Below are 27,440 nucleotides of genomic sequence, written 5' to 3'. Positions count from 1 at the left end.
TATAGCTATGTACTTCAAACAGAAATTATTCTAGCACACTGTGTTGTATGATTAAAGCATTTCGTGGCTTGAGTTGACATAATCTGTAGGCAGAATAAGTCAATGTGAGTTAAAGGTGTTATAAAGATACTTCGATATGAAGCAGTTGTTTTTTAGCATTGAACTTGAAGCAGATATTTTTTTCTTCAGAGTGGCTATATACGATCATAATGTCGACCTGACTAAAACTATTAGTGAGGTTATCGAAACGATCGTGTTACAGAGAAAGTCAAACTAGAGGTGAAAAGGATTAGTATTGAACTCAAATCGTTGCTATTAGGCATGTGTGGTCAAGTTGAACTAGCTTCTGCTGCTGCTTCTGTCATAAATTCTTAAGAATTTGCTTATTGACCCGATATTTGGACGGTGAGCAAAGGCTCACACCGAAAAAATTGCGTTTTATTTTTAAAACGAATAAAAAAGTTCAAAAATGGTTTTTTTGTCACTGTCAGAGCCTTAGCTTCAACACACTTGTTGAAATTTGATTTCTGGTGAATGTAGAAGCTATAATAATATCAATTAAGGCTTTGGAAGGAATGCTCAATTCCTAAACTTCAGCAGTGTAGTCTATTTCAGAGTTTTATTGAGTCTATTGACTGCAGAGGTTACCCACAAAAATTACTTACTTGCTGTTAAATAGAAACTCGCATGTTATATTTTTTTCAATACATATCTTTTATTATGCACTTTGTTGCTTTGTAGTAATTGAGCCACATTTACATATATAACCATGCATCACAACTGTTCTAAATTAATAGACTCTACTATGTTAAGATTTCACTAAATTACACCTACTCATTTTAATTACATTACTGCGTGTAACGGTAACTGAATCATTGTAACTTACATGAATTCCTTGAACGTATAATATCTAATATACATACAACTACATACATACATATATACTGCTTTTAATACTACGGTACTTAATTAAGTAAATGAACTCAATATTGATAATACAAGTATTGTAACTACAAAGTGTGTATGGGTGTGAAAAATAACGTCTGCTTTCATTTAATATATTACTACAAATAAATTTCGTTTCTTTGCAGTAATTTTCTGAATATGGCTGCCAGGTAAGTAAGAATATTAATTATGACGAGAAAGAAAACGAAGAAATTTTTATTCGACTGGCAAAAATCGTTTCTTCTGTTGTAGACAACATACATATAGTGATATAGAATTTCATCAAAACCAATTTCGACCTGCAAGCTAAGCGGTGTTTTAAAAAAGAAACTGGAAAAATATTGGATGGTTGAATACTCTTTCGGATATTTTTAGTGCTACCAATCACATTGTGTCATGCCATATAGTGTTGGAAAGGTGAGATTTTAAGCTTCATTCAACCAAAAAAAATTAAAAAAATTAAATTCGGGGAATTTGAAAACAAGTTACAGCTGTTCGAAAATGAGTGAAAATAATGAAGAAATTCGCTAAATTTTGAAATTTTTGTATAAAAAAGGGAGGAATGCCACGCAAGCCACCAATGAAATTCGTGAAGTTTACGGAGATGATGCTGTATCAGTTCGTGTGTATTTCGATCTACACTGGTGAAAGTTTTACACTGTTGGAATAATATCGCTAGCGGAAAAATGGCAAAAAGCGGTCCACCAAAATGGTACATATTTGTTTGTTTATTTATTTTATAAATAAAAAATTAAGTTAAAATTTGATTAGAAATACGAAAAGACTTTTTCGACTACTTCAGTTATCATAGTATGATATGATTGCCTTACGGCACAGAAATATAACAGATATGACTGTTATAATTAAAAATTAATAATTTGAATTTCATAAGCATTATTTGCAAATAATAAAAACAAAAGAAATAATATATTTTTTCAAACATTTATTTTTAGTTTTAACATTAAGATAATATACATTTAATGCTTAAAATTAAAAATACTTACATTTTTCGCGTTATACATATATTGATTGATAAAAAATAATTAATCATGTAAAAAAATTATATTATTTATATTAATTATATCTCAAAAAAAAACAAAAAAAGCATAAATAAATATTATTATTAGATACGCATATTTTGAACTGAAAAATGTGCTTCATTTAAATTTTTTAAACATTTATTTCCATAATTGTAGTTAAATAAATATTAATTATATATTTCTATCATTACAAAGCATAACAGCATAACACGCTTTTCTCAATTTTGTCTAAAATTACCAAATTAAAGATGTTTTTTTGATCATTCTTATTATTTTTAATTTCTTATTTGTTCATAAGAAATCTTTCTTAATAAAAAAAAATCATTCAGTGCAATAATTAAGTATAATAAAGTCATAACTCAACTGAAGTGGTTCTGCTTTGCGACCACACACACATAGTACATATGTATGTCCATAAGGTCCGAAATTAACTCTGAAATCGCAGGTAAAACATTTTATTAAAACCGAAGTCTTGTTAGTGTAAATATTAGATAAGTGAGTAAGGGTATTTAGCTTAACAAATTACAACAAAAGCTTTTCTCACATAAATAAAACTATACATATTTAAGCTAGATAAGTTAAAGCTTACAGCTACAACAGTATTTTTTGGACACCTTCATTAACAGTAAACTATTTATTTTAATATTATTTTTATGCTCAATTTAATCATGCTCGTAGCATATTCACTTATAAATGTAATAAATGTATTTATAGTTAGTCGATAGGTACATTTACTCATAACAAATTTTGATTTTCACTTAGATACATAAGTACACATTTGTGTGTGTAGTAGAAATAGGCATACATTTACAATATTTTGTTGATATTCTTAGCTGTTAATTAGTAAATTTTGAAAGGATTCTCTGTGTAGACTTCTTTGTTAGAGAATATTGACTATTTACGTTTTGGTTTTTGCCTTCTTCCTTACAAAGCTGTAATTTTGCGTAGACTGACTTACACGCTCACATAAAATATTTATAAGTACACACACCTATATACACACACACTGCACATATGTATACACATATAGACATAAAAATAACGGTTTGCTTAGAGTTTAAGGAAATTGCAATATTTTAGCAACTCAAAGTTTCGGTTAGGCTGAAACTAACTCCGCCGTTCTTCTGCTGTTGGTTAGCTACAAATCTCACTAATTAATTAAACTCTTAACTGAGAGTTATACGCAGAATATTACTAAAACTTTTACTGCTGTTATTCTCCTTTTCGCTTTGATTTATTGGCGCCTATTTCCCCCTCTGACAATTTCGATTTCTGCGCTCGGATGTTGATTGTTGCTGTTAGAGAATTTGCTGGCCTAACTGGTTGTGGGAGAGTTGAGGTTTCATCTCCTGCTACGTTGTATTTGTAATTACCAGTAAGTGACAGCGAAAATTGTTTTAATGGCTTCCCTTGCATTATGATTCCGTTAGTAACTAGTTGTGTGACTTTTAATGAAATTGGTGGAGATCCAACAATTTGAAATTGTAGTTATATTGAAATTTACGAAATTAATTTGCGAGCAATATATTGCTGGAGATTCGCCGTTTCACTGCAAGCGGTAGCCAATTTAGATTAGAATTAAAAATGATCTTTCCTTACTGCGAGACTATTAATCGTCTAGAAAGTCCACCATTGGTACATAAACATACACCACTAAAATGCCTTTAGATAAACTACTTACGAACTCTCAATCAGATTTTCTACATTCAATCTGCAGTCTTCCACTGACAAACGGTTATCTTAGTTACAGAAACACCAAAGATTCTTAATTTACTTGTTTATACGCAGAAATCACATGGAGATATCCCAGTACGCTATTTTTTAGTTACGATTGTAGAATTAAGTTCTATTTAACTGGATTAAACGACGACTTACTCAGCATCACGGCTTTGAATGTTCGCCCAAAAATCCGTAAAACAAGTCTTCTTAATAATACAACTTGCTTACTTTTATATTTGTAGATACTACTTATTTTGAGAACTGCCAGTGCTTCTTCGGATAAAATCGTTTTCTAGATACTAGGGGTTCTTGCTAGATTCGTGCTATACTTGCATAAGCATGCAAACCAAAATCCTCCGTTTTCGTGTTTTTTTCACAAAAATTATAATAAATATACGAATCTTAAAAATCCATAAAAATCAGTAGAGCCAAAAAATCCATAAAAATCAGAATCCAAAAAGTCACGCTCAGCCTTCACAACGAATTTTTACCTATTATAAGTATTTTCCTTCTAAGAATTTTGCTTGATTAGAGAATAAACGAAATGAGTAGCACCCTCTTTGAACTCTTTTAGAATTGCTCAGCTACTCAGAGTATCACTCAAGAGCAGTATAAATAATAAGCTCCTATAAGCAATCTATGGAATGTTGTTCCATATATTCGCTATAGATTCTCGCATTGCTTTTCCGTAATTAGTATTCAGGCCGAGCCATTGGGAAATTTATTGTTCTTAACATGCTCGCTTGTTAATTGTTTCGATTACAAATCATGCGCACTTTTGTTATGCAATGCATGCGTCTTTCGAAATGCCAGCATGTACACATTGCCATTTAAATTGTTTTTTCTGTTTCAACTAGTGAAAACATAATTCATTCAACGTCAATTAAGTAGTGTGAATGCAGTTATTAAGCTTTTGGCTGCTAATTTAATCAACTATGTGGCATGTCTGTATTTATAGCGCTTTGCAAGAATAGTAGCAGTCATCGTGATATTTATTATTGGCACTATAATAGCTTAAACAAATGAAATATTTAAACTGCACTTAATTACCGAGCCTGATAGCTTATATTAGACCAGAAAGTAGTTAGTTGATTCAACGCTATTGTTTGAATTCTAATAAGAGATTTGTCGTCTGAAATCAATTTATAATGAATAATAAAGCAATAAATTTATCAAAAATTTGTCGTAGGGAGCGAGTGCTAATTGAGAAGAATTATTATTTACAAAAACTGCGCAGGAGCAATTTTCTACCATAAATATTGTCTCATTTTCAAATGTATACCTGATTTTGCAATTATGTTTGAGCTGAAATGAGTCTCTGCAAATAAAATCTTGTGGAGAATTTTGCTTAGAAAGAAACTTTTAACTTACTTAAAAATATAATTACAAGTTCATTATCGCAATTGATTCTATTAACGCGCAATTATTTGCAAATTGAAGTCGATGCAGACAGAATATTTCCTTCTACGTCACAACCTCTTCATATATTTCCTTCTCAGTAAAAACTTTTCATATATTGTAAATTGATCAATTGACCGGCCTCTGTTCGATTAAAGCGCTAATTTAAATTGATTTTCAAAACACAAGCAAGTATAATATAACAGCTGATCGTTAATCGAGTTGCCACCTATGTGAACCGGCAACTATAACCCCAATGTACTAAATTAATTTGGCTGAGCGAAGTGGCTGTTAAGCGTTACAATGGGAATTTTGTCAATTAATTAGTTATTGTTAAGGCTTACACTGATTCAGTTTTATCAAAAACACAAGTCTACGATTGAAGCAAAGCCTTAAAAAACGGTGGAGAGATCGTTGAAGGCTTGCCTCGTTCTACAAGACCTTCTTCCTCAACTGATGAAAATACTAAAAAAGTGAAAGATATGGTGCTCGAAAATTATCAGGGAAGTTTTAAAGAGTTTACAAGAGAGCTAGACATCTTTCGCGAGTTCGTTCGAATGATTTTGGTGAATATTTTGGGTATGAAACGCGTGTTTGGCTGACTCGTCCCGATAAAGATTTTTCAAAATTTGTTCGATTATGACCAAAAACGCAATGGCTACCATTGATCAACCACCGTATTCACCATTTTTGGCTCCGTGTGATTTTTTCTTGTTCACGAATCTGAAATTGTCATTGCGTGGAACCCGTTTTCAGCCAATCAAAGAGGTAAAACAAAATGCGCTGAGGAAACTGAAGGCCATCCCAAAAACTGATCAGGAAAAGTTTTTCAAGGACTGCAGAAACCATTGGCGTATGTGCATTACATCTGGTGGGTTTTACTTGATGAAGAATTGAATATTTTGGGTTTTATTCACAATTTCCGGGTACTTTTTTGTCACAAAGTATAAAGTTTTGCTATGTTTTCTAAATTTAGGTATTAATTAAACTCTTGAATTGGCAATGGAAGTCAATTTCATAAAAAAAATTTCTGCCATAAATCGAGCTTTTAAATAGTCACGTGATTCTCTAAGTCGAACTTTTGGGGAAATCCCACTCTGTAAACAGCTGCTTATGTAGAAGTCGTACCGCGTATTTATGTCTTTAAATCTTACTATTACAGATTATATTGAGGCGGATAATGAGATTTGCTCAGTCGTATTTATTACAGATGATATTGCAGAATCGAATATTTCAGAACCAACGAATATGACTTGTTGCGGCATGGAACACGATGAAGAAGACTCAAAAATAGTAGAACATTTTTGTATTTAAATTCCTATTTAAATACGAATATTAATACAGTTGACGATCATTACAAAGAAGTAAACAGATTAGCATCTTTTTTACTGAAACAAAGCAAAAAATATATGTTCAACCAAAAACTACAGAATACATGTTCTATGTGCATAAGCAAATAACTTTAAACGAAGTAATTAAATAAAGCTGTATATAAGTTTATATATTATAGCCTTTTGAAAAATTTTTTGTTTCAATGAAAACTTCTATAACTGGAAGTCTCTATACTCGGAGGTTTTTTTGGATTAGTGAAGTTCAACTGTATTTTAATATATTGTGTCAATTTAAGTGTTAATTAAACAATTAAGCGTATGTTAATTCAAAATTTAATGTACATTCATTGTTCATTAAATCTGTTTTTTTTATTATTTTAAATTGTAACATTGTGAAATACAGCTGACTAATTTAGTGTTGTTTATTATTTTTTCCAGCTAAGGCTTCCATAAAACTCAGTTTACAAAAATTGCAACTATGGTTGTAATAAATTTAAAATTGGTCCATACAAATCAACGAAACTCATTAGCGTGTTTTCACTTCATAAACAGCTGCAGCTTGTTGCGATTTCGCTAATTAGAATAACAGTAAAACGAAACAATTACAGCTGTTAACTGCTGATTGAGATATACACATATGTATATGTATATATAAAAGAGCTTAAGCAAGGCTAAATGGAAAATTACTTTCAAGTGCAACGAAGTAGGGTAAACTAAATCTTTAACATATTTTCCGTGATGGATGTCTAAAACTAACCCTAAATAGCGCTGCCTGCAGGTAAATGATAAAACTATCTTATTTCTTTTTATTTTTTTAGCTAATATTATGTGGAAATTACGGAGCTTTCGCCTTTACTATCTACCGCTACTCCCACTGCCTGCTATGCAAGCGAAACGAGCGTATTTTTGGAGCAAAATATGCTAAAATAAATGTTTTCGGAACACGAACCTATTTGTTGCAGAAGTTCGCCATATCCTTTGCTTAATATTTCCTCACGAGTTGACCAACTTTTTCAATTGTCTACTGCTAGTCGCTGGTACTGTATGAACAAAGTTATAATAAACTTTTGGCAGTGTGGCTGTGTGTATGTATATGTGTGGGCATTTCTATGGACTACCATATGGCAACCACACCTGAATATACCATAGACGCCTGTATGTGAGCACATACCATCATTCGTACATAATGTATTTGCCAGCTCGAACACACCGCTCTCTTCACACTACACACTCGCACAACTCGTATTTATATGGATATATCTATGTGTTAGTGTTCTTAAAATTATTCGAATAACCTGAAAACCGATTATTCGAACATCCGTTTGGTAATCGTTTGTATGTATAATAGTAGCTCTGCTGCAAGTATTTGAAAAAATGAAAATTGTTTGAACTCCAAGCAGCCTTTGCTTTTTGCTTATTATACATTTGTGAAAAATTTATAGAAGTTGAATGCTTCCAATTCGAATAGTCGACAACGAACGGTTAACCGGTTAGTCGAAAAGGAGCGGTTAATCGGATATTTGACGACTTACGGCTATCCGGATACTGCAAGTCGCATATTATAATTCGAATAATGTCCTCTCCGGTTAATCCGGTTAGTCGTTTTGTCGAATACCAAGAGCTCTATATGTATGTATGTATGTGTAGGTAACAATAGTTACGTTTTGGTTCTCATTTCGTCGTTTCGCCGTTGTTTCGCCCCTTGAATGGCGTCGACTCGCATATTTATGTTGTCATTTTCAGTCAAAATAATAATTGCCACGTTGCCGCTCAGTTTGCAGTCAGCCTCCATGATGGTCTAGTTAGTGCAACTCAATTTTAACACTCATCATCTGTGATCGTATAGCTGCCACGAAAATCGCTTAACGGTGTCGCATTCGTGGTTGATGGTGTCATCAAAGGTGCACCTTGAAATGAAATGGCCAACGGTAGGGCGGATGGAGCGCACAGGCTTAAAGCGCCGCGTCCTTCGGTGACGGAGCGATAGCGTGATGGCCGACCGGAGCTGTGGAGAGAGAGGGAGAAGTAATAGAGAGTTGGAAAAAGAGAAATCAGTTTATTTAAATTAAATTTATTTTCATACAACAACAAATGCATTTGCGCATTCACATATAACGGTGGTATAACTGTAAAATGCTAAATAATTCAATAAAAACTAGTCTGCAAGTTTCATAGATGAAACTGTAATTTGCGGAAATAAAGAAGAGCATAAGTTTGTAGTAACATTTTGCTCTTACTCAGAAATTGTTTGGCGGTTTTTAAATCGACATTTTTGGTATTTTCACTGTATATCAGAATTTACAATATTTATCTATGGGTCATTACATCCAATATTTACATTAAAATTTTGTTTTTTCGTATGAAACATATTTTTTGTTCTTTGAGGCAAAATATTGGACACGTATTTTTGTATTTCGAATCAATATGAAATACTTTGGAGTTATAAAGCTTCGAAATTTCAACTGTCGAAAAAAACACCTTGAAGCATTTGTGTATTCAAAAAAAAGTTTTTCAATACAAAAATATATACGAATACGAGTAAGATTTTTTTCTAATTTGGAAATATTTTTATTATTGTTTTTTATTGAAAAATGTACATTCCTTATAGACACAAAATTACTCCTATGTTGTTAGCAGTTGATGGCATATCTGGAAATCCAGCTTTTTAGGAACTACAGTCTGAAATATTAATATATCTGCTCTGCTTTGTGTAAGGTCAGACCAGTGATAAATATAGCAACTTAAGCGCTTAGTGTGAATATCAGCCGGATGGGTTGAGATCTTAGCTAACTGTAGGTTGTGACCTCTGCTAAGACAAATTTATGTTGCCTAAAACTACCTTAAGCATTTCCGAGTATATTTCTGACGTTGGGCTGAAATAATAGGTAATAGAACCTTACTAGATGTCTTATTTGTCCCTGGAGAGCACAGTTAGCTGCTTGAACCTTTTTATGTTGAAGTGCTTCCTATGTTAAAGTTGAAATAGTGTGAGGAAGTTTTTTCTGAGATTTTTTTTTTCTGTTTTGCCTAGGTGTTTGGAATTGTTCGGTAAGAATAATACAAAACGATTAAAATATAAAAACATATGACTGATCTGTCGAAAATTTTCGCGATAACATATTCCATATTCTAACATATGCCAATCGAATTCAGTTTCTCATCAAATATTTTAATTAGTCTAAAATCAAAATTGAATTGTTCACTTACCGCTCGCAATTGCACTTTAGTAGCCGTATGAAAGCCGCACGAAATGTTCGATTGAAAATCGTATAAATAATGGGATTAATTGTTGATGAAACATAACCGAGCCAGAGGCATGTGTCCACAACATGTTCGGGCACTTGACATGCGGGGCAAGCGGCGAAAATGATGTTCAAAATGAAAAACGGTGACCAGCAAAGGACAAAGGTGAAAAAGACCAGGCCGAGTACTTTGGTAGCTTTCTGTTCGGTGGCCACTGCATTGGCGGATAAGCTATTGCGTTTGCTGCGGTTATTCAGGAAGCTGCAAAGAGAGGCAGGGAGAGGGAGAGAAAAACCGACAGAGTTAGAGGATATAGAAGCACAAATTGAATCAGGGTTGTGCAATGCAATTAGGGGCGCGACGCATAAGCGACCGGCTGCGCCTTATTCAGATAGGCACCAGTATATGGATTTCATGCATAATACTCACCGCAAATTCAACGCTGGCGCTGTCACATTATTCAGTGAGAATTTAAATGTTTTCAGCTTGTGGCGTCGTGTTTCACGCATTATGGACTCGGGTGTCTGTGTGCTCTGCTCACAAGTGCCGCCGTACTGTTTCGATAGCAACGCACTATTACTGCCATTGTTGTTGGCCGTATTGCCGCTGATGCTGCTAATGACATCCTTTCGCAGGGCACTGTCGTTTCCGCCAGCGCTGCCGATCAGCGCGCTTCCCGCCGTGCCACTGTTTGTAGAATAACCCAATTGCGGTTGCGAGGCACTCACACGCACCGATGCATGTCGATTGGGATGGCTGTAAAGACACAAAACGGTGCACATAAAGAAGTTATAAATTAGTTTAGAAAATGAATGTGGCTTGTAAATGCGATTATTAGAAGAGTTCGGTGGATTGCAAAAGACGGCAGCGATTGTAGGGTCGCTTATTTGGTTTTTAGTACGTTGGGGCGCATTTAAGTGTAGAAAGTAAGAGTAAGCCACTAAAGGTGTGTACAGAATATCGCTACAGTTAACAGTTTGATTTTTGTTGTTTTGCAATAAAGTAATCTCAATCTTGGATCATGTAAATTTGATCATAAAAAATCATAATTATGATTTAAATCAACATTGATTGCAGAGCTAAATTATTGATAGTATTCACAAACGCATTTTATCGGATTCGTTAAAATATCTGCAGCAGTATGTTTTTTTTTATTATTGTTCTCTATTACACTAATCACAATTATAATGTAGTCGCAGTCATAATGATAAACATAATTTAATTTATTCACTATCCAAATTAAGACAATAATGGTGGTCATATCAGCAAACTCGTTATCATAATCACATCTATATAGTCAGTTGTAGTTAAAAGCTTAACATTTTACTTGCAATATGCGCATAGAAAATTTAATGTACAACCACATCCAAAATAGATATCTAACTCTAATTAGATTTAATGGTTTCCGACACTGGGTTATGCCAACAACAAGCATTTATATTGCATTTTCGTAGTTATTTAGACGCGCTGCTGCTGACCTTTGCCTCCCGTTCCACGAACTAATAAACTTAATTTATGTTATGGTTAATTTAGAGAGTGTGATTGAATTATTTTTCCTCGTGCGGAAAGCGTGTGTCACCTAAACCAATTACACAAAGATTAAAGTGATAGTTTCAGCATGAACAAATTAAGCTGGTAGCGTTGAGGAATGAAATTTGAATGTATTAAGACTAACGCTAACAGCAAGTGAGAGAAATAGCGAAATAAGATTATGTAGTTTAAATTTGCTTGTTTTATAAACGTAGGTACATATGTCTGTGTTTGCTGTAGGTTATGCAGGCATATTTCGCACTTTAGTTAGGTGCGATTGAAAACTGTCGTGCAGCTATATTTGTATCATCTAAGGTGTGCTAATATGAGTACTTACTCACGAGTGCACATGGCGTATGAGTAACATTCCAGATGATATGTTATTAATGCGAGTTTATGTAAGTTTATAACAATTTGCGCGAATTTAGATATAAATATATTTTGTAGGCAAGCATATTGAATGTTTGTGATGAAGAAGTCGGCATCTTTTTATAATTTTTAGCAGATTTTTTGAGTAATAATTTTGAGAGTGGTCTTGTTGATTGATCTTTGTGTCACTTTTGATTGAAGAGTCTGCGCTGATTGTAGACCCACATTGTCGTATTTATAAAATAATGCAGTCAAATCGATTTAATTTCATCTCGAACGATTTGGGCTGATCTTTCTTGCTAGATAGTGCACATTTAAGTCTGAATAAATCGTATATTTTTGATTTAGAGTTGCTTGATCAAAGCGAGCGGCTGATAAACTAATTGATGTTCACTTTTCCACTTAAGGAGTAACAATTAACTTTTTACAAATTTTCAAATAATTTAGACAATAAATTTACTTTCCTGTTTTCTCCATAACTTTAACTCTGGAGTCAAAGATACCACATTATATCATATGATTGGATGTGATATATACTTATATACATATATGTATTTACACTCATGCCTTACAGATTTCTCTATGTTATGCAAAACATTTTGGCATTGCAGTTAAGAACATTATAATGGTGGCTACCACACTTAAGAGCTGTGAAGTCTTCTCGACTCTGCGGCGCCACATAAAAGCGAAAGCAAACTCACAAAAACACAAACGACTCACTTAGTGCTTTCGTAATATAGTTAAAATTATAAAACAACAAACCCGTCGAGAAAAAAAGAGAAAACAAAACTACAATTATAAGTGCTTTAGCAGTTTTTTTGTTGGTTAACACTTGCCACTGAGGTGAAAGCTTCATCACAAAATGGACGTGGGGGAAAATCAAGTAGAACTAAAAGCAAGTGAAACCTCGAAGAAAAGTAGAAAGTGGAAGGTATGAAGGTATGAAGGGCTCAGCTCGCCACGAATTGTTTACAAAAATTTATATGAGTTCACTTGTGAACCGCATGGGAAAGGAAGTGTAAAATGGCAGCGCCAAAAGGGGAAGCGTAAATTTCCGAGACCGCCTGTGCGCCAGCCGCCTAGGTGGCGCAGATACTTGAACCAGTCAGAAGTGTGTGAGTGTGAATGTTTTTGTTGGCATGAAATTGCGGCCGAGTTAACTTTAAGTGCTACGAGTGTTGTGCCACTAGCATGTATTGTTAAAGAGTGGCTAGCCACAAGCCTAATGTTGCGCCGCAATGGTGAAGTGGATGGCAACACTTGGCGATTTATGTGGGCAAAATATTAGAAAATGCTTGAAAACAATTAAAAGTGCAGTAGAGCATTTCAAAGTGGGCGGAAAAGAAGTCGGTATTGTGATTGGGATTTAATTTAATTAGTTTACAAATCGAACATTATATTACCGGTATTAATCAAATGGACAGGCATAATCAAATTGCGATACAATTAGAAACTCACATACCACTTTAATGTGGTATCCACATCACCGCTTACAAAGTTTTGGAAAATATTTGATTTTTATTATTTTTTTTTGCTTAGCCTTGCTGCAAGACTTGCGACACTCGGCTAAGTGCATCAGCCTCATTAGCCTACCTAGTTGTATATCTAGATACATATGTCTAGATTGTCAACCTGCCTTTGTTATAAGAGATATTCATTGCAGTGCCCTAAAGGAATTTTTCCCACGATATTGAATATAATCTTAAACTTATATGTTAGAAAGTGGACAGTAGATTTCTAAATACCGATTTGAGTTATAATAAACGGAAGCATCATTTGAGGCACAACAAAATAGGCTGAGAAGTTCATACATAACAAAAAACTTTTTGAATAATCAACTTTGAAGTAAGAACTTAATGCTAATTTTGATGGAGCAGAAGTTCTAACAAGTTCGAGTGTTTCTGTGGTTCTGAAAAGTAATCAATCTATGAAAAAAAACTGTCTTTTCAAGAGGCCGCGGTTCTATAATATCTTATTTTGTAGAGGAACTGCTTTTGTGATGTCAAAATTCATTACCTTGAATTCGCAAAGGTAACTCCATCTTGATAATTCATAAAGCGTCGGCTTAGAGATACTATTAAGAATCCATTTTTAGTTTGGAGACATATCTTGAATCGCATAAAGCTGATCATCATTCCTACCTGTTTGCCGTTTCGATATCTGAAGTCCTCCGACATTCAGCATCACAACTACCAACTATGAATGCAAATTCTCTTCCGAGTTCAGTAGGCGGTAACGAAAGACCTTGCCGAATTGCAATCGATAATACCTAGCTGCATTCCGTATATAACAATGACAAATTGACCTGAAATGAGGCTTCTTTTGAATCAGAAGCAAAAAGCAAAATCTGAAATGCCAAGGTATGAGATTGACATCCGAAGCTTGCTTAGTGATTTCTGTTTTAGGTTGAAAACTAGGGTGTTAAGAGCAAAACTGTAAAAGATGCAGTGCGATTCAAAAGCGCCGTTAAGTTGAATACTTTTTTCTGCAGACTATGTCAACGCGTTGTTTACCATATAACAGAGATTACTGTATACCTACCAACCCTAAGAGCGCACTTAGAACCACACAACAAACGCACACTTGCATGGGATTTAAGTCGTTTGTAGGGAAAAGCGTTTTGGCAAGAAAATTTCAGCAAGCCAACGCTTATGATTGCATTAAACCATGGCGATTGCATGTAACTGCTTGTAGTTATAACGGTGCTAGTGCACATACCTGAATATGCAAGGATAAATGTGCTTGTATGTGCCTTCGCTGCCAGCATTTTCCAGCTGCAACGTCACTTACATGCTTTTATGCGCTTTTGCCGCTTTTGTTGCATTGTTGTGTAAGTACTCGCAGCTGCTTCTGCTTCCGCGCTTATTCATTGGTTTCGCGGGAATTACCGCTTTTCGCCGCACCGCTGTGGCAGTTTTGCGCCACACATATGCATTCGTACCTATCTACTCCTATTTTTGTATTTTTATGCGCGTTTGTATGTATATTTATATGAGCGTTTTATGGCCAGTCCATTGGTTGAAAGAAGTTATTGCCCATTTAAAGGTAATAAAGAAAGTGTGGCGTCCACGCTTGCCATTTTTCATCTAAATTGCACTAAAAGTACTTTTGAAGTAATAACTCTATTTTTATTAGAATCGAAAGCTGGTTTATATACACCCATACATAAATAGGAGACGAAATTTGTATAGTAAAACATATCGTTGTTTTTTGTATAAGTACCCATGTACCTTAACATACTATTTGTGTGCAGTAAAATTTTATGTTGAGTTAAATTCAGTGGTAAGATTAATAAATGAGGAATGCACCGCGACCTTACATAGGTCTATTGTGCCCTTAAATTCAGTGATACATCCACATGTTACTTGGATGAGAGAAGTTCCTATTAAAGTAAGGTTTTTGTTGAAATGAGCTCAGGATTTCATTTTAGTCTTGAAAAAGGCAAATTTTTGGAAAAGCTTCATTAGAGCGATCTTCCAACTTTTCGGTGACGCTTTTGTGTTACATTTGGTACAGTTCTTCGAAACAGGCTTTAGTCTCGGCAACTTCTTTACAACGTGCATTTCCTTCAGGCCTGAGGATTAAATACTAACTCTGAGGCCCAGATTTGGAAGGTATGGTGGATGCAGAAACTAATGCCATTCGGTCCTCGTTTTCATTGATTTGTGTTCGTCGTTTAATTTTAATACCTTCTTTCTCTACCTCATTTTACGATTATCTGAAATCATTTTGCTATTTTCTAAGGCTCCGTCTAAATCTGTCTCTTTGGCACAATCACTGTGATAACCTTCATCGACGCTCATAAGTGGAATTGTGCAACCCAGTAAGGAGCGGTTGCTTCACCTGAAGACACTCATCTTATTTTTTATTTGTACCTGCTATATATTTATAGATTCTGGATTGCCGGCCGAGCTATTCCAACAAGGTGGCGAAGAACTGATAAGGAGCATGCATCAGCTTCTTTGTAGAGTATAGTCAGACGAAAGCATGCCCAACGATTGGAATTTAAGTGTGCTCTGCCCAATCCACAAAAAGGGAGATCCCACAATTTGCGCCAACTACCGTGGGATAAGTCTCCTAAACATCGCATATAAGGTTCTATCGAGCGTATTGTGTGAAAGATTAAAGCCCACCGTCAACAAACTGATTGGACCTTATCAGTGTGGCTTTAGACCTGGAAAATCAACAACCGACCAGATATTCACCATGCGCCAAATTTTGGAAAAGATCCGTGAAAGGAGAATCGACACACACCACATCTTCGTCGATTTCAAAGCTGCTTTCGACAGCACGAAAAGGAGCTGCTTTTATGCCGCGATGTCTGAATTAGGTATCCCGCAAAACTAATTTGAGAGGAATGGACGATGACAACATCTGATGAGTCGACGATGCGAGTTTTAGAGAGAAAGGTTCAGCGAAAGATTTATGGTCCTTTGCGCGTTGGCTACGGCGAATATCGAATTCGATATTGACATACTTGTAGTTCAACGAAATAAGAGACTGCGCTGACTAAGTCATGTCGTGCGTATGGACGAAAACACTCCAGTTAGAAAGATCAGATGGAGAAGGACCTGGCTTCGCTTTGAATTAGCGCCACATTGTGAAAAGAAGAAAGAAGACTGGCGGACTGTTGTTAACTTGGCTATAATCGCGCAAGCGAAATTTGTTCTTCAAAATTTTTTAAATGTTCGACAGTTTGTAATGTTTTTATTAGGTTTGCATCCAATTCTAGTGCCTCCCTCTCGTACTCTGAAAAGTAGTAATCACATTGCGTTCCCACTTACACACTTGGACTCACTCATCCAAAAACCTTTCTATGTGATCCACTGAGCATTCAAAGTTCGTTTTCTGTTTCTATCATAAGATCGATTCTACGCGACCGGAATCGGCACGAATTGCCTCCGGCCGAGGCCAGTTATTTCTAAGATCTTGCCTTGTTGGAATTGGTAAGTAAAACAATGACTAAAAATACCTAAATTCTGTCTCTAAATAGATCTATAATAAGCGAAAAAACTCATCAAAAATCATCGGCATGATGGCTAACTTTGAAAATAATACTTTAGTTTCGTAGCATATGTATTCTATTTGAAGAATATCATATAAGTTTACAAATTTCACAGACGAGATTAGGCGCTCTTACATTAGCAAAACACCGAATTTGCTCCTAGTCATGGAAGATTTGACTAATCGACCATAAGAAGGCTAAAAGCACCTTTATGCCGCTGCATTTATTGCCCCCATAGTTAAGGCCTTTTGTGCAGCCTTTCCGCTTTTGATCGCTCGCAAACCGCTGTCACTTGCCTGACAATGCACTTACCTGTCCATTATGTTCGGATTGCCGTGTGTGCGCCAGTAGCTGCTGTGTTGTGCCGATTGCGATTGCGTCAACCGATCCATGCCGCCAGTGTCGCGTGTTGGCGACTTAATGCGCACCGATGCCGATGAAGTGTGACGCATGCCGCTGCGCCGAAAGCTGGTGCGGCATTTGAAGAGCGCACCGCCAAAGCTATTGCCACCACCGTCCGCTTTGCCACAACCATTCGAATAGTTTGCTGTGTTGGCGTGTCGCAAGCCGTGCGTTTGTTGCTTATCGCAATCACCGTTGCCCGTGGCGCTAATGTCTCCATCGTTTTTGGCGCTGAAATTGCGATTGCTATCGCTGCTACAATATTTGCTGTAGCTGGTGTGACTATTGTTGCTACGGCGGAAGCTGTTGTTGGGCAGTTGCAATTGCTGCTGGCTGTGCTGCGGTCGTATGGTGAAACGGCCACCCAAGCTGGTGGTGAAAAACGTGTAGAAAGAAGAAATATATGGAATTTTCATGAAAATGCGCAATTTTGCAAGTGCAACCAACAACTACCATTAATTTTGAAGCAGAAATTCTATGAAAATATTTACTAACGTGAAAATAATTGTAGAATGATGAAGTGTAAGCAAGCATCGCGATGAGATTTTAATGAAATTTGTTAGTGGAAATATAAAATTTCTGCTTGGGAATTTTTTGATCTTCTCAGAAATGTTGCAAATTTCATTTTTAATTTAGTGTTTACAATCAATTTAAATTAAAAATCGGTTTAAATGTTTATTACTAACTAAATAGTATATTATTAATCAAGAATATTTGGCTAAGACTTAAAATTGGGAGTGACGGGCGTTTCGTTGGCGGGTCCGATGAGTTCGTGCGTCTGTTTCTGATAATGGATTTTCTTAGAAGTTTTAAGCCTCCTCCCATTTGATAACTAAAAAATCGACAACTACAGACTTTTATCTCATCAATGATATTAGATAGAATCCGATTTTTGTAGAAGGAATTTGGTTGAATAATATTATTTTATTTAAGTCCGCCATATTATGCCGATAAAAATGTAAAATCTGATTCTCGTTCCCCTAAGTTGCCTCTATAATGGTATGAAATTAACATGATCTGAGGGCTTTAGATCTTAATTGATTCAGACCTGATATAAATTTTAGTTAATTAGGGTTAATTTTTAAGATAACCAGGTCGTTTGTACTTGTTTTCTCAAACTAACGTGAGTCTCTACTGCTGTTGCATTCACTTGTTCCTTGTCATTAAAAATAAATATTAAGATATTATTAAGACTTGCAATTACCGTCGAAAGAGTTCACTTTCTGGATGCTCGGCCGCAAAGCGAGCTTTCTTACGCAGCAGTGGTATTGTCAGAGCATAGGAAGTGAGCATTATCAGCATAGGAATGTAGAACGCCACCAGCGAGCCGAACACGAAGAATGCGCGATTATTTATGACGCAAATATTCGGAGCCGGCATGATATTGTGCTTATTGACGAGGCCTGACAGAAGAGAAAAGAGGAGGAAAACATTATTACAGAAAAATCAAATCAAGCTTGATTTATATGGGAACCAGACTTTGTCCAATACTTACCCAAAACTGTTATTGAGCTCGAGACCATCATTGCCATAACCCACACAATGGCAATCTTAATGCCAGCCAAGCGTTTCGTCGAACGATGCCGCGATCCCAGCGGATTTCGTATACCCAAATATCGTCCCAGACTGATGAAACACATGTGCAGGATACTCGAGGAGCAAGCCAGCACATCGCACGTCACATAAATGTTACACCAAACGAAGCCGAGCGGCCAGTAACCTTGAAGGAAAACAACAAAATGGAGAAAAGCATTATTTTAAATATTAGAACATGAACCAGAGAAGGGTGAAAACATTTACACATCAAAGTGCGGAAGTAAATGAGCGCAAACCATTGGAAGAGGGTGGTTAGGCATTCAAAGTGTGCGTGGAAAATATACGAAGTCGAAATGAGGTCAATAGGTTGTAGTTGCTGTTGTCAATGAAACAATTAATAGCTGCAGCTGAAGAACACCCCTGTCTGGGTCAAAAAGTTCAAGGTTACACTAAAGCGAGCATAAAAACTTTGCAATGGAATAAAACTGCAGGGGAAAACTATCTGCTGAACGGCAAAGGGAAAGGCAGCGGCTCCAAAGTAGTACAGTCGAGTTAATTGAAAAGGAAATGAAAATAGAAATGTTTATCTCGGTCGGTTGGGTCGAAAGGGAAAATTTGCAGCTGGTTTTGCAGTTTTCGAAACTTTGCAGCGAGTAGAGTTACCATTACAAATAGTGGCAGAAAATTTAATTAATCTTTTTTGTGACGAAATTTTGCTAACCGACCATTGTTCGCACCAAATAAAGTGAAAGTTTTCTGAATAACAAAGATAGTTCTTAATTGAAGCTCTTTCATGCTTTTTTGATATTTACACTATTTTCCTATACTCTGTATGTAATATAGTTGCGGGTACAAGACACTTTAAAGCAACCATTCGTTTGAGTAGAAATGTGACTGATCTACGAAAATATTCTTTATTTCAGAAATTTAGTGAATATTCAGTTAAATAACGCCAGATAAATATTTTTTTGCGAATAAAAAGGCAATAACAGAGATGGACAGAGCAAGTCATACTAATTGATGGTGAGAGAACTCGATGTTGAAAATTAGAAAGATATGCTTTTGCAATTTCGAATTTCTATCAAGTTGCAACATGAAGTGCCAATTACCTTAACCTATTACCACTTCCAACTAAAAGTGAATTAATGCTATGTGTGTTCTCAACCAGTCTCTGAAAGCCATACATGCGCTCCAAAAATTGCAGACACAGCTAACTGCAACTGAATATGAAATCAAAACTGGAAAGTCTTTGCTAAGAATGGTGAAAGCACCAATTTACGAAAGAAAAATCAAAATCGTTCAAATTCCTGTTACGCGATAGTGTACTATATGGAAGAGTACGAGTACAACTACAAAATATTACTTTTCACGTGAGTTGAAAAGGTCAACCGCTAACACAGTGACCGCCTTCGGATTGAGCGTCAGTCAGCAATTAATCTACATCACAAACTTTAGCAACGGTTAAATCACACCTAAGTCAATCGAATATGTATGCGTGAATGTGTTGCGCTGTGTGTGTGTGCTTTAGAAATAAGATTCCAGAACACAAAAGTGTAAAAGCAGTCCTAAAAGGATTAACGTTTCGCATTTTCTTAGTGCGCAAAGGGTTTCGGATTTCTCAAGCGCGTGTGTTGCGTTATATGCGCATTTGTATGTATGTTTCTTTGGCGAATACATTAAAAGGTTAAAAGTATTTCGCCGAAAAAGGTTAGATTTTACGCGTAGCAACTGAAGTGGCGAATAAAACAAGCACATTTTCGTTTGCATGACCACTAGAAGTGCATGTGTTACGTTATATGATAATGTAAGAGCTGCGTTCCATTTGCAATATTGCCTTGAGGATGTGTGTGTGGCGTGCATGGCAACATATGTTATGCGTCTAAACATTTCATTGTACAAATGAAATCAGATTGTTAAATTCTTACAACATTATTCTCTTACATGGTCGGTGGTCTGTGTGTTGAGATGCGACTCCGATACTTTTAATGTTCCTTGGGATTATTTACATCTGTGCGAAACAAGGATTTATTTTAGTATGTGTTCTTTAAATACCTCAACATAGCAGTAGCCAATTTCAATGTGTTGTTTAAGATAAAAATGTGGATGGAATATTTAAATTGGAATTTGCTACATTCAGCTAAAAGTCTGAAAATGTTATGCAAAGTTAACGGTTTGCCTTTAATTCTGTTATTTATAGCGGTAAGGCAAATTTATTTCCTGAGCAAACTTTACTGATTTTCAGCGGAAAATTTCAGTTTTTGATTAGTTTCCTTGCCCGAAGATATATTTTTTTTTGGTGCTCCAAAATTTTAGAATGAAATTCGAAAACATTTATTTTTAAGTATAATAAGTGTTTATTGAATAGTATTTGTTTCAGGTGCCAAAATCAGCATACGTAATAAGAAAAGTATATTTGAATAATATATCTGACAGACTATTTGAACCATCTGATCATATATGTTTTTTGATATTGTGACAAAAAAGTACACGGAAACTGTAAATAAAACGCAAAATATTTAATTATTCATCAGTATTTATTTTGTTGCTTTCAAAGACCATGTCTCATCATCATTGGATCGGAACCGCACTGCACCATGAAGCATGTCCATAGAGATCTTTGTACGGTACTCTTTTTGAAAAAATTAAACTTTATTGGGACGAGTCGAGCAAGAAGGCGTTTCATACCCCACCAATATCATTCGAACGGACTCGAGCTTTCTCGCTAACTCTCTAACACTTGCCTGATGATTTTCAAGCACTATATCCTTCACTTTTTAATAAAAGGTTATCAAATATGTATGACCCTTCCGCCTTTTTGTCTTTTGAATTTCGCGGCTATGTATAAAGCGCTACAGAGCGCGTATCTGGCAATACTATACATCTTTGAAAGGTCTTGACATAACCTACATAACGACGCTATTCATAATTAGTTTGGATATTGCTTTCAGAAGTTATAGACGTGTAAACATGGAGTTGACTAACGCCGAAATTCGCACTATTTTAAAGATTTCCTTAGGTAAAGGCAAATCCGCTAGAGAAACGTTCCGTGAGATTAATGGTGTTTTGGGGGATGGTACTTCATCACTTCGAACTGCGGAGGAATGGTTTCGAAGATTCAGAGCGGGTGAAAACTACACCATGGATAAGCCAGCCGGCGGAAGACCTGTGACGACGGATGCCGATCAAATCATGGAAAACATCGAGTTAGACCGGCATGTGGCATCTCGTGACATCGCCCAGAAGATAGGAGTTAGCCACCAAACCATTTTAAAACATCTCCAGAAGGCTGGATACACAAAAAAGCTTGATGTGTGGGTGCTGCATTTGACGCAAAAAAACCTTCTGGACCGAATCAACGCCTCCGATATGCTGCTGAGACGGACCGAACTCGACCCATTTTTGAAGCGCATGGTGATTGGCGACGAAAAATGGATCACATACGACAATATCAATTGAAAACGGTCGTGGTTGAAGGGCGGTGAATTGTCCCAAGACGGGATTGACGGCCAGGAAGGTGTTGTGTTTGGTGGGACTGGAAGGGAATCATCCCCTATGAGCTGCTCCCGTATGGCCAGACGCTTAATTCTACCATCTACTGCGAACAACTGGACCGCTTGAAGCAGGCGACTGACCAGAAGCGTTCAGAATTGGCCAACAGGAAGGGTGTAGTGTTCCACCAGGACAAGGCCAGACCACACACTTCGTTGATGACTCGTCAGAAGCTATGGGAGCTCGGATGGGATGTTTTATCGCATCCACCTTATAGCCCAGACATAGCGTCAAGTGATTACCACCTGCTCCTGTCTCCATGGTAAACGCCCTTGTAGGTGTAAAGTTGAACTCAAAATAGGCTTGTGAAAAGTGGCTATCCGAGCTCTTCGCAAATAAGGAGGGGAGCTTCTACGAGGGGGGTATTATGAAGTTGCCGTCTAGACGGAAACAGATTATGAAACGAAACGGCGTATATTTGAACTAAATCCGATCACTGTAACATACCACAATCAAATTGCTTTAAGGTCGAATCTTATGAGTCTGCACGTGTTCACGTAAGGTTAATTGAACGACTAATTGCTAAGGACGGCTTTGATTAGCAACAAATCTGCGTGTGTTGTTTCCGATTTAGTGGGGAATATTAATGAAATGTATCCAGTAATATTAATGGAAACACACGTGCGCACACAAACAAAGGTACATAAGTGCTCGTGTGCTCTAGTATTTGTATGTGTATGTAATTATAACTGTATTGGCCCTTAAGAATGTCGCATACAAAAGTAATTTCGCCTGCGGACTTGTAAATACTTGTATATATCGCACACCTACACACACCATCTTGTATATAAGTAGCTTAGTTAGCACTTAAGTGTGTCTCGTAAATTTTATGAAATGACAACTCGGCAGCAAAAGTACATATGTGTTGGGCAGTTAGTAATTACTGAGTCCTACGAGCGCATAAATTATATTTGTATACTTATGAAGGGTGGTATGTTATATTTCGTTAACGTCTGTTTGGTGTCTAAAAGTTGAAATGGAAATGGTAAATGTTTTAATTTATTGATTCCTTAGAAAATGTAATTCAGCTATGGTTTCTACCAAATGTACCAGTAAGCTATTCTGCAATTGCTGCAATGTTGCCATAGCTACTTAAAAATATATATATAGATGATGGTTCATTAAATGATTTATTGATTCCTACACTGTCGAAATTTTGATTAGTATCTCTTCTCTACAGCAGAAAATGGAAGACATTAGCTTTAGTAGCGAATCGGGGAATAATGCAAATCTATTTTTTCCAGCGATTTTGCTCGGAAAACATAAATGCTATGGGGACAGTATTTATAACTCGGTTGATGTGGATTTTTGGTAATCGAAAGCCTTTGTAACCACATTGTCTTACCTTAATATTATTATAAAAGTCATTTCAAGTAACGGAAGAGGTTTAAGTGTGGTCAAAGCGATCTAACCGCGATGAAAATGCATCTTTTTATAAGGCGCTGTAGTAAAGTGTCCTAAGGCGAGCAAACTGTTCGAGTGATAGGGCTGGAATATATCATTAAGGTCTCGGAAAATGGGTCACAACGTTGACTAATATAGTAGGCTGTTATTTGGCGATTGCGATTCTTGCTGATTCTCTATTTCTTTTTTCAGCATTCTTTTGTATGTATTCCGACAAGTGAAGACTCCTAAAAGTATTAAGCTGCCTTCGAACAGCACATGCACTGTCTTAAGATCGATTATACGAGAAAATTATTTGTGATGACCGGTAGATATTCGACTATATCTTTAAAAATACTATCTTTTATATTTTTGGCTTAGTCGAGTTTCAAACCCACGGTACCTGGTAGTAGCTACAACATTCTTTCTCACATACCTACAATAGTGCTATCGCCATAAAATCGATTTTGTTCAACTTTTGAACTCTAAAATAAAAGCGGAATATGTACCACCCTGTATGTTAAAGTACGAAGAACTAGTGTACATACCTATTGAGGTGTATGGCGGTGTGCGCTCTAAGAGCATGTGAGTAATTATGTCTGTAAGTGCATTAAAGTGGTCCTGTGAAAGCAATTATTGCAGCTTCGGGCTTCTGGCTCTGAACGATTATTTATTTTGTAGCCAATTGGGATACGCTAATTATATGCTTGTAAAAATAAATGACTACGCACATTGTTGCCACAGTTTTGCAATGCAATTTCACAAGAAATGATAGAAATGGGAAAAAGTTGTGATTTATTAGTTTCAGTTAGCACAGGCTCGCACTGAAGTGCGGCAAGTTGAATGATTTCTAAAAACATGGCTTAAGGTGCACAAGTATTCTAAGGTAACCATAAATAAAATGTTTGTTTTGAGCTTTAATATGTTAGAAACATTAAAATGAAAACTGTTTTACGTACATCCCAACAGCATATACCCGTGCCTCCCTCGGCAGCACCTAACATTAAACCCATTCATTACAATATCATCATGCTGAACCCTAAGCTAAAGATTGAATGCTTAAAATCAAATTTACTTTTATCGCTTCGAAATGGCTGTCCCTTCATTTTGCCATAATTCATTTTAAACTTTTCTTTTTGCTTGAAAACGCTTATTCTTGCGATTTTCCACATAAAATAACATCCACATGGCATAAAATATCCTTTACTTATGTAGATACTTAGGTACCTTTGAGTATAATTTATAGAAACTTCCGTCGCCGCAAATCGATTAGCCGACCGTACACTTGCTGTGTGTACCGTTAGCGTTGATGAATGTTCACCAGTCATTAGTTGGCTAAAATGAGTTTTCGTTGTTGCTATCCCTTTTTTGTGCTGACCGCTAACCTGCTAAGCTGCACTTATGGTAAGCGCTGAAAAACATAAGCTTCTGCTACAGATTCAGTAATAAATATATGAATTATTTAGTTATTGCTGGCGCCCTTCGAAGTTCGGTTGACCAATGCTTTCAGTTTCGTGTGTCCCGTTTTGTGGTTTAAAGTGACTTATTTTTATTGCTTTCCTTTTTACTACTTTGCTGATGTCTTCCATTTTCCGTACTTTACTTTACCGAACTGTTTCTGTGATTTATGTCAAATTCGATGGTCGGTTGAATTTTAGCTTCATGTGTCTCATTTGCTTGCGTGTTGAAGCGAAAAATTATTGAAAGTGTTGAGTTCGGGCAAAAAAGCTGATTTGAATGTAAATGATTATCTAAAATTGTGATTTGTTTTTAGTGGGAGCTACAAATTTTGTAGTAGTTCACTATAAATATTAGTTTTATGTGTGTGATACGAGTATTACTCAGAACATATGTGAAATGAAAACGGAAATAATTTAAGGAGTATTTGAGTTGATCTTGTACAATAACTAACATATATTCGTATATTTCGACATACCTTAAACGAACTTCTACCCAAAAATGTTCTTTAGTGCTCTATTTGAGAAGCATTGTTTAGAGGAGTGCCCAATTTAGTGAAAACTTAAGTTGTTAATTTAACCAAGCATAATGAAATTTTCTGCAACTTCTTCTTTACTGGGAAAGTCGCCGAGCAAGTCACTACTGCACCAACAGCACCTTTTCGAGTTAAGATCTATGTATGTGAACAGCCAAGCAGCAATCATCACCTTATCAGCGGTGGAAAACAATGCATTGTATAGATAACGACTAGACAAGAGCACTGGAAGGAAAATCAAAACGCGATACACCAATCTGTCGGGACACAAAAGTGGATGAGAAATCTACAAGATTCCTACAGGCACTCGATAGAAGAAACTTTGGGAGCATTATTGGAATACTCACTGGTTATAGTCTGGTTATGACGCACGTCTGCAGCATGAGGTTGACATTATCGGGAAGAGTGTAGGAAATGCCAAGAGCATGTAGAAAAAGAAACAATATATCACCTTTTGTACATTTGTCTCGCATTGGCAAGTCTATGCTTTTAGCATTTGCAACCCCACAGTATGAGACACTGGAAGAGGTATCGTTTCTGAGGCCACAGAGTCTGTTGAAATTGGCATCCTAAAAAATTACTACGCCTCGTGAACTTCGTAAGGGAACTCCATCTGGTGGCGCAAAGGACCAAAACTGGTCTATGCGTGACTCAATAGCCTACGGAAAAATCAAACCTAATCTAATATTAATTTAATCTAACCTTTACTAGAATAATTTCCGATGGGATATTGATCTATGATCAGTAACGACTGGTGTAGTTGACTGTGTATGTGACGGGAATTGAAAATTATATTAAAATGCAATAAATATTTTGTAGAATCATTTCTTATAAGACCACAAATCTTCTTTACGAGATGCATCATTTTACTGACATTTGCCGAGTTGACAATTCTTTTCCGGTTATCATTTTGGGTACGTTCCGGTTGCTTGTGAAAATCTCTTGAAAAAACACGTTCAACTATTTCATACCGCCGTATAAGTCTAACATAACAGGGATGGCAAAGTCAGATTGCAGAGGAATTTTGCTTGCATTGCCGAACATGGCGAATAGAAAACGAATAAAGCTGTCTGTACAATGTGAACAACTAATTCTAATTTTAATTTATATAGGAATCCTCCTCAGTCGAAATTTTTTAGGAGATTTGTGGCAACTTCTTCGAATGCTTCGTTGAACTTCAGTGAAGCTCTGGTTAAGTAGAAGTCTCACTTTTTTTGCTACGAATCAACAATCACACAGCGCTATTCAAGTCACTCTGTGCGACGGTGAAAAAAATATTTTCTATGTTAGATTGCTTGATCAGATGAACCGAATTTAAGGTTGGACTGGAGGGTCTCAACTTTGAGCGAAACTTGAAACTTTTGATACTTTGAGAAATCTAAATGGAACTCTTACTCTCGCATGAAGAGTGTGTGTCCGCAATTAATAAAATAAAGTGAGAAAGTGAGAATAATTATTTTAATTGAAAATCTATTTTACTACTTCTCATGAGTATGTCCCCAAAAGCAATGTAATTTTTTTAATTCTGATTTTAAATTAATATTTTCCCTTTTTGGCACACGCCTTTGGTGGCCAGCAAAGAAAAATATTTATTTATTATTGCAATTGTTCGATGGTTTCATGTGCATTGTAATTGAATTTGTATTTGATGTTTGTTGGATTCGATTTGAATTACGTTTTATGTGATTTTATTTCGCTGGGCTAGATACGCTAGACAACACGGAGCATTGCAGCCATTTGTTTTGCAAAGCTAGTCTACTTGTTAGAATCCAATTTGGCAAGATTTCTTATATACGAGTACAATATAAATAAAGACTTTATGTATGGAAAGAAGTAAATGACTGCCAACAACATCATTTGACGCGCATACATGACCAAAACATATGCGCCTCTCTGTGCAAATTGCATGCAAACAAACACTGGAAATTCTGCAGAAGTGCGAGGTGGGTTCTGGTTTCTCTGCCAAGCTACAGTCTGCACTATATTTTATTTCCGGT

At 36.0% G+C, this 27,440-nt stretch overlaps 1 protein-coding gene across 2 annotated transcripts in view; it reads right to left on the bottom strand.

Moving 5' to 3' along the window:
• Positions 1 to 6,777: 6,777 nt before the first annotated feature.
• The window catches only part of LOC120766490, a 48,116-nt gene continuing 27,453 nt past the window's right edge, over positions 6,778 to 27,440 (bottom strand). The window contains exons 2-7 of one of the 2 annotated variants that reach the window (XM_040092042.1): positions 18,478 to 18,702; positions 18,187 to 18,385; positions 16,893 to 17,351; positions 10,106 to 10,432; positions 9,641 to 9,937; positions 6,778 to 8,438 (exon numbers count right to left, since the gene is read on the bottom strand). In XM_040092042.1, the coding sequence (XP_039947976.1) occupies positions 8,252 to 8,438; positions 9,641 to 9,937; positions 10,106 to 10,432; positions 16,893 to 17,351; positions 18,187 to 18,385; positions 18,478 to 18,702 (1,694 nt within the window). In that variant the 3' untranslated portion in view covers positions 6,778 to 8,251. The remainder of the gene's footprint in view (positions 8,439 to 9,640; positions 9,938 to 10,105; positions 10,433 to 16,892; positions 17,352 to 18,186; positions 18,386 to 18,477; positions 18,703 to 27,440) is intronic. The other variant, XM_040092041.1, reaches the window with a different exon arrangement.

This window comes from Bactrocera tryoni, chromosome 1, assembly GCF_016617805.1.
Source record: "Bactrocera tryoni isolate S06 chromosome 1, CSIRO_BtryS06_freeze2, whole genome shotgun sequence".
NCBI classification, from domain to species: Eukaryota; Metazoa; Arthropoda; class Insecta; order Diptera; family Tephritidae; genus Bactrocera; species Bactrocera tryoni.
This window is presented reverse-complemented; position numbering and strand designations above follow the sequence as displayed.